The 13190-nt window shown below is 49.6% G+C and overlaps 1 protein-coding gene across 1 annotated transcript in view; it reads left to right on the top strand.

Moving 5' to 3' along the window:
• MYO1D (myosin ID) overlaps positions 1-13190 on the top strand; it is a 157558-nt gene that overhangs the window by 44594 nt on the left and 99774 nt on the right. Inside the window, exons 11-14 of the mRNA XM_066205256.1 lie at positions 506-676; positions 5223-5293; positions 7112-7186; positions 8628-8760. Of these exons, the coding sequence (XP_066061353.1) occupies positions 506-676; positions 5223-5293; positions 7112-7186; positions 8628-8760 (450 nt within the window). The remainder of the gene's footprint in view (positions 1-505; positions 677-5222; positions 5294-7111; positions 7187-8627; positions 8761-13190) is intronic.

The following is a 13190-nucleotide window of genomic DNA, read 5'->3' as shown; positions in this document are numbered from 1 at the left end:
CCTGGGATCAGGCTGGAGCAGGAGCTCCCCAGTCACCTCACCACGTGTCTCCTTGGGAAAATAAGGGACTCCAGGACTGAGATGAAACCTATTGTGGCACCTCTGTGATGACACACACGTAACTGCGTTTTTGTGCTGAGTGCTTATGGATTTTTCTAGTTGTTGATAGTAACACGTAAAAATCTTGACTTCTCCTGTTCTACTCTCTTCAGAATGCCAAGGACAGGATGTGCAGTGTCACTGTGGTGACTGCACTCAGCTGAATTTTAAAAGACATTTTAAAGGGCATTCTGCAGCAGAGGTCTTGAGATGTATCTGACAGGTTTGAAAAATCACTTTCTTTGCTGTTCAGTGTAGGAGAGCAGCCTGCTTTATCAGGAATCAGAGATGTGCACACTCAGAGCTGATTGCTCCTCGCTGTCACCCTGGCTGCTATGACCAGCACTGGTACCCTCCCATTTCTGCAGCCAAGGTCACCAGCACCCCTGTCCTTTGTTTCCTGCAGATTGATTACTTCAACAACCAGGTTATCGTGGACCTGGTGGAGCAGCAGCACAAAGGGATCATTGCCATTCTGGACGATGCCTGCATGAACGTGGGGAAAGTCACAGATGAGATGTTCCTCGAGGCCCTCAACAGCAAACTGGGGAAGCACGCACACTTCTCCAGCAGGAAGGTAACCCACAGAACCTGCTGTGCTCTGCCATCCCTTCCGCACGTCCTGAGGTGGAATGGAGTGAGGAAAAGGGGCTTAGGGGTGGCTGGAATCACTGCAACTGAGTGTGAGATGAGGAGCCCGGAGCAGCTCCGGGCGCAGAGGAGCCCGGCAGAGGGAGCTCCAGCACATCCAGTGCCTCATCCCTTTTATTCCGGGATAAAAGGAGCCTGAGCTCGTGCCTTGACATACCATGATGTCATCTGGAACCAATCGATGCGCCGACTCGGCCCACGTGTTGTTCTTCCCAGGCTGCTCTAATACATAGTGACAGTGAAATTATTCACACTCCTGCATTATTACAGCGCTGTGATTTGGGCTTTTTTCATCGTCATTGGCTGCAGAACGTGCTCGTCTCCCACTGCACCTCAGAGCACCCAGGCCCCTCGCCTGGCTTTGTCTGGGCTACAATGGGCGAATTAAAAGGCTTCATTTATTCCTCACTTGGCAGCAGATTGCAAAATGGTCACCAGCCTGATTAATCTGAGAATCTTTCACACTGAGTAATCAAATAAGGGCCTTTAGTTTATTGGTGTCTCTCTACTCAGAAACATTGTCTGAAATGTATGGCTCAGAGTGCAGCTTCCCCCTGCTCCCTCCCACCCCATCACAATATTTTATGTAGGTCAGAAATACCAAATTAGCCTGGTTGTGTAAGATATGTGCTAAAGGCTGCCTCCGGGAGGCCTGGGATAAACAATAGATCTGGCTGGGGCTGTCTGAGAAGAGGCCAGGAGGAAAGTAAACCAGTACCACTTTTTTCTCCCAGATGTTGCTTTCCTTAAATGCCCTTTTGCTGCAGCACACCTGATGTCTCACCTGCCACGTGCACCCGAGCTCAGGGAGGGGGACAGGGAGCTTGATTCCAGTGTTGACCCAGATTTCATGTGCCCAAGCAGTGACATGGAACACTGTGAGAAAACCCACCTGAAAACAAGTGTGAGGCCTGGCCTGGGTTTCTGTTTGAATGCAAACTGCTTCCTTCAGTGCTAGTACTCGTGGGCTGGAGTCTGGGATCCTCTGCAGTGGGGTGCTGGGGGAGTGGTCCAGTTTCTGGGGCTGGCTGGTCAGTGGATGTGGAGAGAGGAGTTTGGTTTCTGTTCTGTCTTTGCTCCCACATCTGCCCAGGGGAAGGGGCTGTGCCACAGAGGGAGCAGGTGGTCCTTTAGTACAGTGGCAGAAGGGGATGGAATTTCAGGAGGTGCTTTGGGAGGCTATAAAATGAACATTTAAAAATAAAATCTGCTCGAGTCTTTGCCTTCAGGAGTCCCCTCCCAGCAAGGAGACATTAAAGGGCAGCATTGCCAGCTGCAGCGTTCCTCAGCAGGAGGTGGCGTTGTCAGAAACTGCCTGCACAGGCTAAGAGGGAGACAAGGAATCCTGCTATAAATAATGTATATGGAGGGGCTGATGGATCTGCCTGGCTTACTAATTTCTAGTTAAATCAATAGAGCCTCGAAAACACTGACCCATAAACCTCTCAGCATAATTATTATTTTTTCTCCCCGTGGCATCTCTGCAGACGTCCCAGCACCTCAGAGCTCTTCCTCAGTCCCACTCAGAACTGCTGTGGGAAGCCTGAGCCTTCTGAGCCAGCTCTTCTAACTTGGATTAAAACAAAGGGCTTGATTCCATCTCGTGCCCTGCCTTTGCAGACTGCAGTGGTTCCATGCAGATCCTGTGAAGTTCCACACAGACAGGAGCTGCTCCCGAAGAGTTAAAGCGCGTGTGTTGGGAGCAGCTCTCGTCCCTCAGCCCAGTTCATGCTCCACTGCTCCCTGCAGAGCCTGCTGCACACAGGCTCCATGTGGAGAAGCTCTAGGGGGCTGTGGTGCCCTAAATAGTCGTGTCCTACTTTGTGTACTCCGCGCTGCCGGCGCCCTTGTCCTGGGGAAGGCCAAATGAGCCCAGGGAATGCTGGTGAACACTTCCACCAGCAGAATTTGTGGCACAATGTTGTGTTCCTGGAGCCTGGGGTGTCCTCCTTGGGTTTGTCGAATGCCAATCTGGATGTGCAGATGTGCCAGCTGTTCTGGTGGCCTTTCCCAACATCACCATTTGTATCCTCAACCTCTCCAAGTTCCATTTCTTTTCTGTTGATATTATACTTTGGAAGGATCAAGTGCAGTGACAGACAGTCTATGAATGCCTCAATCTTCAAGTTGTGGAGAGCATCAATCTCAACAAACTGGTTGTGAAAGGAAGAGTATCAGAAGGTCTGTTCCAGTCCACCTGATGTTGTGTCTCCCAAGACACTGGACAGTGGTGAATGCCCAAGTGAGAGCCCCATATGGACAGATGTGTACTGTTAACTGTACATGCTCCCTTTCTCCAGGGACCTGCAGCCCAGGAACCTCCTGGTCTCCTTAATAAGTTTTTTTTTTTTTGCGTGGTCTTAGTTTTCAAATCGACAAAGAATTCCACAGCTCAAATATTCAAGTGAAGAACTCCTTCCTCCCTGCTTGCCTCCCTCCTCCCTTTTCCATTTTAGATTACACCTCTCACCTCCTAATTTTTAAATGGCAGAACACAGTTCTCTTTGTCTTCCACTACATCATCTCCACTTCTTTTGCCATCATCCCTGTGCATTTCTTTCCTGCCCTGGGGAAGCTGAGTTCGTTGGCCCATCCTCCCGGGGCAGTCCGTCAGCAGGGGATGGGTTTTGCCCTTTTAGCCTCTCCCAGTTCTCCATGTCCTTTTTGAGATGAAGGAGGGTAGTTAAGATCTCTGTTGCGTCAGGAAGGGAAGGTTTGGGGCCCATCAGTTCCTGTGAACTTTGCCCTTTCTCAGTGGGGATCCCTGCCCTGCTGGGGAGTTTCATTTGCTCTGCTTTGCCCTCATTTAGCTCTTCCCAGCCAGCCCTCAGTGATTAAGTGCCCCCACCCAGCCCCACGACCTTCCCATTGCCCTCAGATTATGGCTCATTTCAGATGCTGTGAAAGCACAGACTCAGGGCAGGCTCCCACAGGATTCCCATCTTTCCAACACCTTTCTCCTGTCTTTACTCGAATACTGTGAGCTCTCAGTGAGGAGCCTGTGGAAGGGCTCAGCAGATGATCCAATGGACTTGCTGGTCTTTTTTTTCACTAATATCAACTGCTTTGTCCAGGAAACACGAGGTTTGGAGAGAATCAGTCCTTTGGAAGACGCCAAACCAGCAAAGAACAAAATCCCTGGTTGTTGTGTTACGGCTCCTTCCAGCCTCTCCAGAGCTGTGTGACCTTTAGGAGGAGCTTGTGCTGCCAGCTGCGCCCTGGCTGGTAGCGCAGACACATTTCTTTTGCCATTTGGTATTTACCCCTTTCATTGACTTGTTGGTTTGAGCTGTGTGTTTGGGTGGCTGAAAAAGGCACTCCCCAGCCCTGTGCTGGGAACAAAGCTGCAGCAAGAAAAATGGCTTTGTTCTCCTGGTATTGCCTCGTTTCTTCATTTTCTCTGTGTTCTGCTGCACCTTGGTCATCCATCAGCTCTGCAGCTCCTGGTGCTCCCTGCTCCTGCCATGCTGGACTTTGCACACCTCTGGGACCTCCTGGGGACCTTGGTGCTCACACTCCTTGGGTTCCTCCTTGTGATTAGTTTTGTGTAAAATAAATTCTGTTTTTTTCACCTGTTCTTACAGTTCGAGCCAATCTATTTTGTGTTCTTGGACACAGGTGAACTTTTGGAGTGTATCTCTCTGCTCCTAATCATTCCTCCTGCTCTGCATTTCAACCATGCTAATTTCCTCTTTTATTTCTCCAAGACCTTTTGTGGATAGCAGATATCTGCTTATTGCCCTTGATGTTGTTAAATGCTGCTTGCAAAGACTTAATTCATCTCCTGCTCCTTTTGCCTAAAACAAAATCCTCATTCTTATCTCATACACTCTTTTTAATTAAGCCAACCCTGATGGATTTTTTGGCTCCTGCTACTCCTGAAGGGATGAGTGTGTTACAGCCACTGCTGCTGAACAGCTGCCACGTGGGCACTGGACATCTTCTGTTGTACAGAAGGAATGGGATGGGAATTTGAGCCTGGAGCAGTGGATCTGCAGAGGGGTCCCTGTTTGAGGAGTGTCAGATGACCAGGAGGGATCTGGGACCGAACAAGCCTTGCTGTTGTCACAGCAGTTGGCCCATTTCTCTGCAGAGGAGTTACACTGCAATGGCAAAAAAAACATAAAGGAAGACTTAAAAAAAGTCATCAATTAACTCGTGGGTGCAGTGTTTCTCTACAGGCATGAGTATTCTTTTTGCATAATGGTGTTTCTGAGATAATATCAATTTCTTCATTAAATTATAGGCTCTTGCTGCTTCATTTGTACAAGCACATGTTCTTACAGTGCATCCATGAAAACATTTTCCAGCAGTGGGTTTCACACCAGCACACGCACATAGAAAGTGGAGTTCCTGTCGTTCCCAGTGCTATTTTGAGGGCACGTTGCTCTTCCATGGAGCTTGTAAATCCAGGGGTGATGTTTTAATATCAATCCATGGGTGGTATTTTAATGTATGTGAATTTATTTCAGCTTTGTGCCACGGACAAAACGCTGGAGTTCGACAGAGACTTCCGGATCAAGCACTACGCTGGGGATGTGATGTGAGTTTCCTTCAGAAATAAAGTTGTGCCTTCTATTTTTGTCTTCCCAGCAGCTCTGAAGTGGTACAATATTCTGATTTACTGCTGCTTCTGGTGCAAGCCAGAATAGCTGTCACACACAATTACAGAGTGCAGCCCTTGCTTATCAATTAAATCTTCTGCTGGTGCCTTGCTCTACAGAGTGGGAATTTGTACTTGGAGTGAAACAAAAGGAGAGCGAGGCGTGGGGGGTGAGGGGAGAGCAGTGCTCCAGGGGAAAAAAAAAGGGTAAAAAGGCATCAGTGTTTATGCAAGAAAGCTACACTGAGCTAATAAAATCTGGTGTAGACATCTGTTTGGTGTGATTATATAACTCTGGCTTTAAATTCTCCAATCAGTTGGAGCAGGCTGGAAGCACAGGGGAGTGATAACCTGCAGGAGGGATCAGGGCAGGAGGCTTGGGAAGTGCTTGCCTGGAGCCTGCAGGAACAAGTGCAGGAGGTGACAGCAGTGGGAAGGGAGAGTGAGTGGAAATGAAGGATGCACATGGTAGAAACCATTTGCTTTAAAGCTGTTGTGTGGAATATCACTGGAGTCATTTATAGGTTTAGGATTTGTGTAACTTCCCATGTCAGAAGAAAGGGAGTTACTGAGGGAATAATTCATGGGGGTTTTTTAACCTTGGGGTTAATTTTACCTTTAATTTCCAAGGACAACTAATGTGATCAGACTGGAGCCCCTGTAGCACAAACAGGTTATCTTCTGGAGTCTTTGCTGAGCAATTCCTGACAGACATCCCTTATTTCAGGGGGTTTTGGAGGAGAAAATAAAAGATGCTCTCTTAGTGGTTGAACCTTCTGAACTGCCAGTGGCTGACAAAGGATGTAAAAGAAAACTGAAATGTGAAAGGAATCACAGATAGTTCAGGCTCATATCTTAGATGGAGCCCTAAGACTTGAGAGTAGGGAGGCCCTCCCCTGGCACAGGATGCCCACAGAAGCTGTGGCTGTCCCGGCCCTGGAAGCGTCCAGGGGCTTGGAGCAGCCTGGGGTAGGGGAAGGTGTCCCTGCCATGCCAGGGAGTGGAATTGGATGCCTTTTAAAAGATGCTATTCCGTGACTCTGTGATTTGAGGGTGGCTCTGTGCAGGGATTTGCAGCTTGTGCGTTGATCCCAGACAACTTCCAGGGTGGGATCTGAAGCTCAGGAAGCATCTGTGTGGGAGTCACTGAATGGGGAGATTTTGGACCTTTTCTGTGAGGACAGAGCACTGCCTGCCTTGAGATTTGGAGAAGAGATGAGACCCTAAAACGCTGACCTCCTGGAGTGGTGTTCCTGCGGGAATAGAGGAAGAAAGGAATCTAAAGTGTGTGTTTTCTGTGTGTGTTGATTTCCAGGGGAGCTCCCCAGTCACTACTCAGAAGCTGCTCAGGAATTCAGACTCTCTCCACCAAGAGAGGGGCAGACTGCACAGATTGTAAAACAAACCTGAATTTCTCTAGCATTTAACACACACACACACACAATCAGTTTGGAGACTGAGTGTAACTCCTGAATTTGGGCCATCCACCCCCTGTCCAGGTGCTGTGAGGTGTCTCAGCCAGCACCTGGAGCTCTCTGAAGCCAAGTGTGCTGCTCCTGTGCTGGAGGTGGGAGCTGGGCCCAAGGATCCAAGTCTCACACTCTGCTCCTGCAGCAATTAGTGATAGGCTGCGAGCAGGGCTGGATTAGCATCTGCTGTGTCTGTAGGAGGGCAGGGATGCTGATTCCACAGTTACCAGCAGCTCACAGAGGGACTTTGCTACTTTGCAATTAACTCTGTTTTTCCTTTATTTTTTAGTTACTCGGTCACTGGATTTATAGACAAAAACAAGGACACTTTATTTCAAGACTTCAAACGCCTCATGTACAACAGGTAAGAATATTAATGAGGTGAATTTTAGTCTGATTTGTCAGAATCCTTTTTTGTGGAGTGATGCTGTCAGAGACTCAGGTTTTCAGTGATTCTGTCTTCAGCGTGTGTGAATAAACACATTGCTTTGGGATTTGATCTTTGTACATCTCCCATGACCCAGAGGTTGTTAGTTGGATTTTTCAGGTTAAAGTCCCTACTCTGTACGTGTTGTTTCTGTTCTGATGCAGCCTTTAATTGAACAGAATTTAAAGTGTTTTTTTTGAAACCAACTGATTGTGCAATCAAGATAGTGCAGAGCTTGCTTGTGCTGCCTGATTTGTCATTAACCCATTGCAGATTTACCATCACTGCTCTGTCTGTAATCAGTGCTAAAGATATTGGGGAGTTTTGGTCAACAACAGATATCCTTGGCCTCGCCTAAAACACCCTGTTTAGAAAGAAAATGGGAAGGGAGATAGGTTTGAATTCTTTCATGTCTGCAGTGATGTGAGAAGTGCAAACCATGAGGTCACGTGTTGGGCAAGCAAAAGTTGCCTTGAGAAGCAAATTTGGAATCCTATCAGAATGTGGGTGGAAGTGCCCACGGAGCTGTTTCTCGTCACCTGGCATTAAACACGTCCTCATTTTGTAATCTGCAGCTTTCAGGGGCTCTGCTCAGAGGGCAGTGGGCACAGACACCCTGCAGTGGTGGGCACTGTTGACCTGTGCAGGTGTTAAATTGGTCTGCAGTCCCCTGGGTTGACTGGCTGTGCTCCTCTGAGTAGTCCCACTGTTCCTGTTTTCAACCCTTCCCGTTGACCAGAAACCTTGCAAAATATTTGCTGTGTGGTTTTATCAAATTTAGCCTGTTTTCTGTGAAGTCTCTGGAAAATCCTGTTCCCAAACACCACTGCCAGCACATTAAAGCCTGTGACAGATTGGCCATTGGATTGCTGTAAATGTGCTCATTTTTTGTCTGTTCCTGAACTCTTGCCATCCATCAGGGCCAGTTTACCTCAGCCTGAAACCTTCAAAAGTACAGGCTAAAGTGTATAAATTACTTTATATATCAAGAAAGGTGGAGAAATGCTGGTGGAACACAGGTGACAGGTTCTAAGGGAGGGTGGTGTGGGTCTCTCTCTCCTCTGTGTTGATTAAATTCTTTCTGTTGTGCCAGTGAGGCAGCCCCTGCCTCTGATGCATCACTCTGGGGGATTTTCACTGTCCTATTCCTGCACACCCTGATCTGAAGGGAGAATGTGCTGGTTGTTTTTCCAGAGTGTTCAGTTGTAAGCTTGGATTTGCTCCTAAGAGCATGAAATGTTGTGCCCAGGAGTGTCGCCCTGGCTTGGGTGATGCCCCGTGAGCTGGAAGCTGCAGTGGGCCTGGGTAGAAACCAACTGTTGGATGGTCAGTGGGGTGGAAATGCTGGGAGACTGCAATTAAAGAGACTCTCTTGTAGCTCCAACCCTGTGTTGAAGATGATGTGGCCTGAAGGGAAACTGAGCATCACTGAGGTCACCAAGAGACCTCTGACAGCAGCTACTCTGTTCAAGAACTCCATGATTGCACTGGTGGACAACCTGACACTGAAGGTAAAGATTCCAGTTTCAAAATTGCCTTTGACTTCTGAGGAGAAGAGTGTGGCTTCTCCCTGGAGAGATTCCCACCTTCCCATTGCTGCCATCCATCAGGAGCTGAGCTGATCAAAGGCTGAGGAGCCTTGTCTGTGCCAGACAAGCTTTTGGCTGGGCAGGACTCGAGGGAGGGTCACCTCCATCCCCCATGAAGAAGGTGGATTTCTGGTTCCTCCATCACCAGTGCATCTTTCACTCATAGGAAAGCCAGTCTGTCTTAGGTAATAATTATTGCATCAAATCACCTTTAGCAAAGCTCCTTGGGCAGAGGGCCCAGAGGATGCTGTTCATGGTGGAGAGATTCTCTCTGGCTTTCCATGCCAATGGGAACACAGTACAGACACACTTGTGTGAGTTCCTTCTTTCCTCCTCATTGCTGTGCCAGAGGGTGAGGAGGGAAAGCTTTTATTTCACCAAATATTTCAGTTTTATGGTGGGAAGGCACTGCTTGGGCACGCACCACATTGTGTGATGGAAGGTGGGAAGGGAGTGCTCTGGGAAGGGGCTGTTGGAGCAGCACACCCAAAAAAAAAGTGAGCACTGGGATCCCTCATGTGAGCTGAGATCCCTGAGGAATATTGGGGTGGAGCTGGGTGGCCTTGCTGGAGTCCTGGCTCTGGGGTACAGCCCACAGGAGATGAACAGAGAGCCCAGGGTGCTGGGGTGTGGTCACACTCAGAATAATTGAGCAATAGAGAGCGAAGTGCTCTGAGTGTCTGCTCGGGAGGTGTGGGAGCAAAGGAAATAGGTCAGAGCGTGGCCACCCAGTGCTGGCTGTGCACAGGGAGAGAGCTGCCCTCACTTCTTGTTTCCAGAGTTAGGACATAAAATCACACCTGGTTTGCAGGGTCTCCCCAGAGGGTGCTGGGCACTGCCCAGGCTCCCCAGGGAATGGTCCCAGCCCGAGGCTGCCAGAGCTCCAGGAGAAGTTGGACAGTGCTCCCAGGGATGCCCAGGGTGGGATTGTTGGGGGGTCTGTGCAGAGCCAGGATTTGGACCGGATGATCTCTGGGGGTCCTCCCAACTAAGGATATTCTGTGATTCCATGATTCTGTGTTTTTGCACTCCTGTACTGGGTGGGTTTGGTCTGAGCTCTGCAGGAGGGTCTGGGACCCCCCAAAGCTGCCTGAAGGTGCCAGCTGAGCCACCCCAGTGGGGAGTGGAACCCCAGGGATCCCCACAGAATGTTTGGCCTCGGAGCACGCGAGAAGATGCCCCTGTGAGTCCAGCCCAAGGCCAGGCCTTGCTAAAACAGGCACCAGTAGTCAAAATTGAGAGAGTGCCTGTGTAGGCAGAGAGGAGCTTTCCTGAATGGCAAATCATGAGCTGTTGGAGCTGGGAAGGTGGCTGTGACCCTGTGGGGATGGGGACAGACTTCAGTCTGCTTCCCAAGGAGTCAAGATTGATCTGATCAGTCCAGATTATCAGGAGTCAGGATTATCTTCCAAATAATCTGCTGGCTGGCCCTGACCTGACTCTGGTACAGGTGTCAGGAGCTGCCAGGAACCCAGGGACCTGCCTTGTGTTGTGAGGGGAGCAGTTGTGGAAGGAGAAGTTTCTCCTTGGTGCTGCTGGCTGTGTCATTGCAGGTCTGGTCCTGCAGCGGCACAGTGTGGGGAGCCTGAGGCAGCCCAGGAGGGGGTTCAGGAGAGCAAGAATCACTGGGAGTGTTGTGGGGAGGGCTGTGATCAGGGCACAGCAGGGAGCTGGGAGTGGGCAGGTTCAGCAGGCATCTGTGGAAAAACTTTCTTTCCTTGTTTATTGGAAAAATTAATCCAGGCCACCTGGCAGGTGTAAAAATAGGAAAGTCCAGAGAATGCTGTGCACTGTGGTGGTTTGAACAATCCCTGCAGCTCCCAGCAGGGCATGGAGAGTTTAAATCCCACCTTATCCATCTTGAATCAGTGGGGTACCAGCATTGCTCACTAAAGGCTGCCTGGCTTGGGTGGAATTAATTTACTTCAGTCCATTTATCATCAGCATCTCCATCACAAATACCAGCCTTTTCCAGGGGTAGGCACAAGCAGGAGCTGTTTCCAAGTCAAATTCACTGGGAGGTTCCTGTATGAGTCTGTGTAGTCCTTTCCCGTTCTTTACCTGTCCTAAACTTTCGTTGAGAAACTTGTATTGAAGCTGTTGGTGTTTTCCTGATTTTCCATTGAATAGCAACAGTGAAAAGAAGATTTCACTGGAATTGAGATATCAGTGCTGATAGGCATGATTTAAACTCATCATGCTCCAAAACCAGATTTCATGAAGTCACAGAATTGTTCAGGCTGGAAAAGCTCTCTGAGATCATCGAATCCAGCTGATCCCCAGCGTGGCCAAGGCCACCACTGACCCCTGTCCCCAATTCACACCTTTTTTGGACACTTCCAGGAATGAGGACTCCACCGCTCCCCTGGGCAGCCTCTTCCAGGGCTTGACAAACCTTTCCATGAAGAAATTTTCCCGGTATCCAACCCGAGCCTCCCCTGGCCCAGGCTGAGGCCGTTCCCTCTCCTCCTGTCCCTGTTCCCTGGGAGCAGAGCCCGACCCCCCTGGCTGTCCCCTCCTGGCAGGGAGTTGTGTTGGTGAGACCCATCCTGCAGCCAGGCTTGTGGCACTTTAAAGGTTCTAAATTTTGGGGAGGCTCCTTAGATAAGGCTCCTGAACACAACCTTTGTGTACTTCAAGCAGTAAATCAGAGTGCAGAGAGCCTCTGTCTGGCTGCTCCACCCAGAGCATCTCTGTGAGGTGAGTTTTGGGACAGTTAATGATATGCAGATGTCATTAGCAAGCCAATAATTGGGTATTCAGGCCACGCCAGCAAGATGCTGGTTATGCACAAAGAGCTGGATGCTCTGCCTCAGGTCACTGCCAGTTGGGATACTTGGCTCTTCCTTCTGCTGGGCTGGAAGCACTGCTAGTGAAGCCACTCTGTGTTTTGGGGACATCATCACTGCAGTTCCAGGCGCTCTCATTCTTCCCTGGGGCTGTTACTCCTTTTTCCTGTGCTGAATTTGGGAATGAAGTTGCACTAGTGGGGAATCAGCAGTAACGCTCTGTGTGTCTTGGCTGTGGCTTGGACCCTGCAGGACTTTTTTGGGAAGCCTGTGGTCACAGCTGGTGGAAACAGCTCTGAACACAGGGTTGCACAAACTGCTGAGATCTAAGGGATGTTAGAGGAGTTAGGTTCCTTAGGGGAGGTAACGCCAGGTCATGTTATTCTCAGCTGTTTCTCAAAAAACCAAGTTGTAAGATAGGCTCGAGTTTTGTGCAGCTTGAGCTGATGGTTTATTGACATCGCCCGGTGTGCCCAGTGCAGTCAGTGCTCCTTGTCTCACCTGGGCTGTTCTGTCTCAGTGCTTCTCTGAAGACTCCTTCAGACCACATTCATGTGCTCAGTTTCTGTAGTCCTCAAACAGGATGCAGCCCAAGAGCTCCTCTATTGATTCCCATGCTTGGCCTCCCTGGAAAGCTGCAGGGTTTGTGGCTGTAACAAGAGTATCTTTAAACCTGTTCTTTGGGGGAATAGCCTCCAAAAGTGCCAGTTTGGTGGGCAGGAATAACAATAATCTTGGAATTTTAGAATTGTTAAGGCTCAAAAAGACATTTAATTAAGATCATTGAGTTCAACCATCAGCCCAGCACCACCAGAATATCAAAGTCTGTGGCTACAGTGGCTGCAGCATTAGTGATTATTTAACTTTCCTGCTGTATAAAATGACAACCTTTAAAATTCTCTTTTGTTGCAACTCTGGTTTAAACCTGGAATTTGGTGGTGAAGCAGAGCTCTGCAGTCTCTGAGGGTAGGGGCAGAGGTTGTGGTTACTGGGATGTCTCAGGAGCTTCCCTAGGGTCAGTGCCATGGCACTGGTGTTGTTAACAGTGCAGGGGCTGTTCTCAAATCTGCTTTTAATTTCAGCTTCTGTGAACACATGTCTGTGTGGAGACACTGAAAGTGTGGCTGGAAATGCCACACCTCCAGTCCTGGGGCAGTTTAGGGGCTCCCATAACAACAGAAACATTGAGGGGCTGGAGGGTGCCCAGAGAAGGGAATGGAGCTGGGAAAGGGCTGGAGCCCCAGGAGGGGCTGAGGGAGCTCAGCCTGGAGACAAGGAGGCTCGGGGGGGACCTGGTGGCTCTGCACAACTCCCTGCCAGGAGGGGACAGCCGGGGGGGTCGGGCTCTGCTCCCAGGGAACAGGGACAGGAGGAGAGGGAACGGCCTCAGCCTGGGCCAGGGGAGGCTCGGGTTGGATACTGGCAAAATTTCTTCATGGAGAAGGGTGTCCAGCCCTGGAAGAGGCTGCCCAGGGCAGTGGTGGAGTTCCCATCCCTGCAGGGATTTAAAAGCTGTGTGGATGTGGCACTTGGGGACAGGGGTCAGTGGTGGCCTTGGCCACG

This window comes from Chamaea fasciata, unplaced genomic scaffold, assembly GCF_029207755.1.
Source record: "Chamaea fasciata isolate MVZ Bird 193981 ecotype frontalis unplaced genomic scaffold, bChaFas1.0.hap1 SCAF_27, whole genome shotgun sequence".
Lineage (NCBI taxonomy): Eukaryota > Metazoa > Chordata > Aves > Passeriformes > Sylviidae > Chamaea > Chamaea fasciata.
Note: the sequence above shows the minus strand (reverse complement) of the source record. Positions and strands in the feature narration are given on the sequence as shown.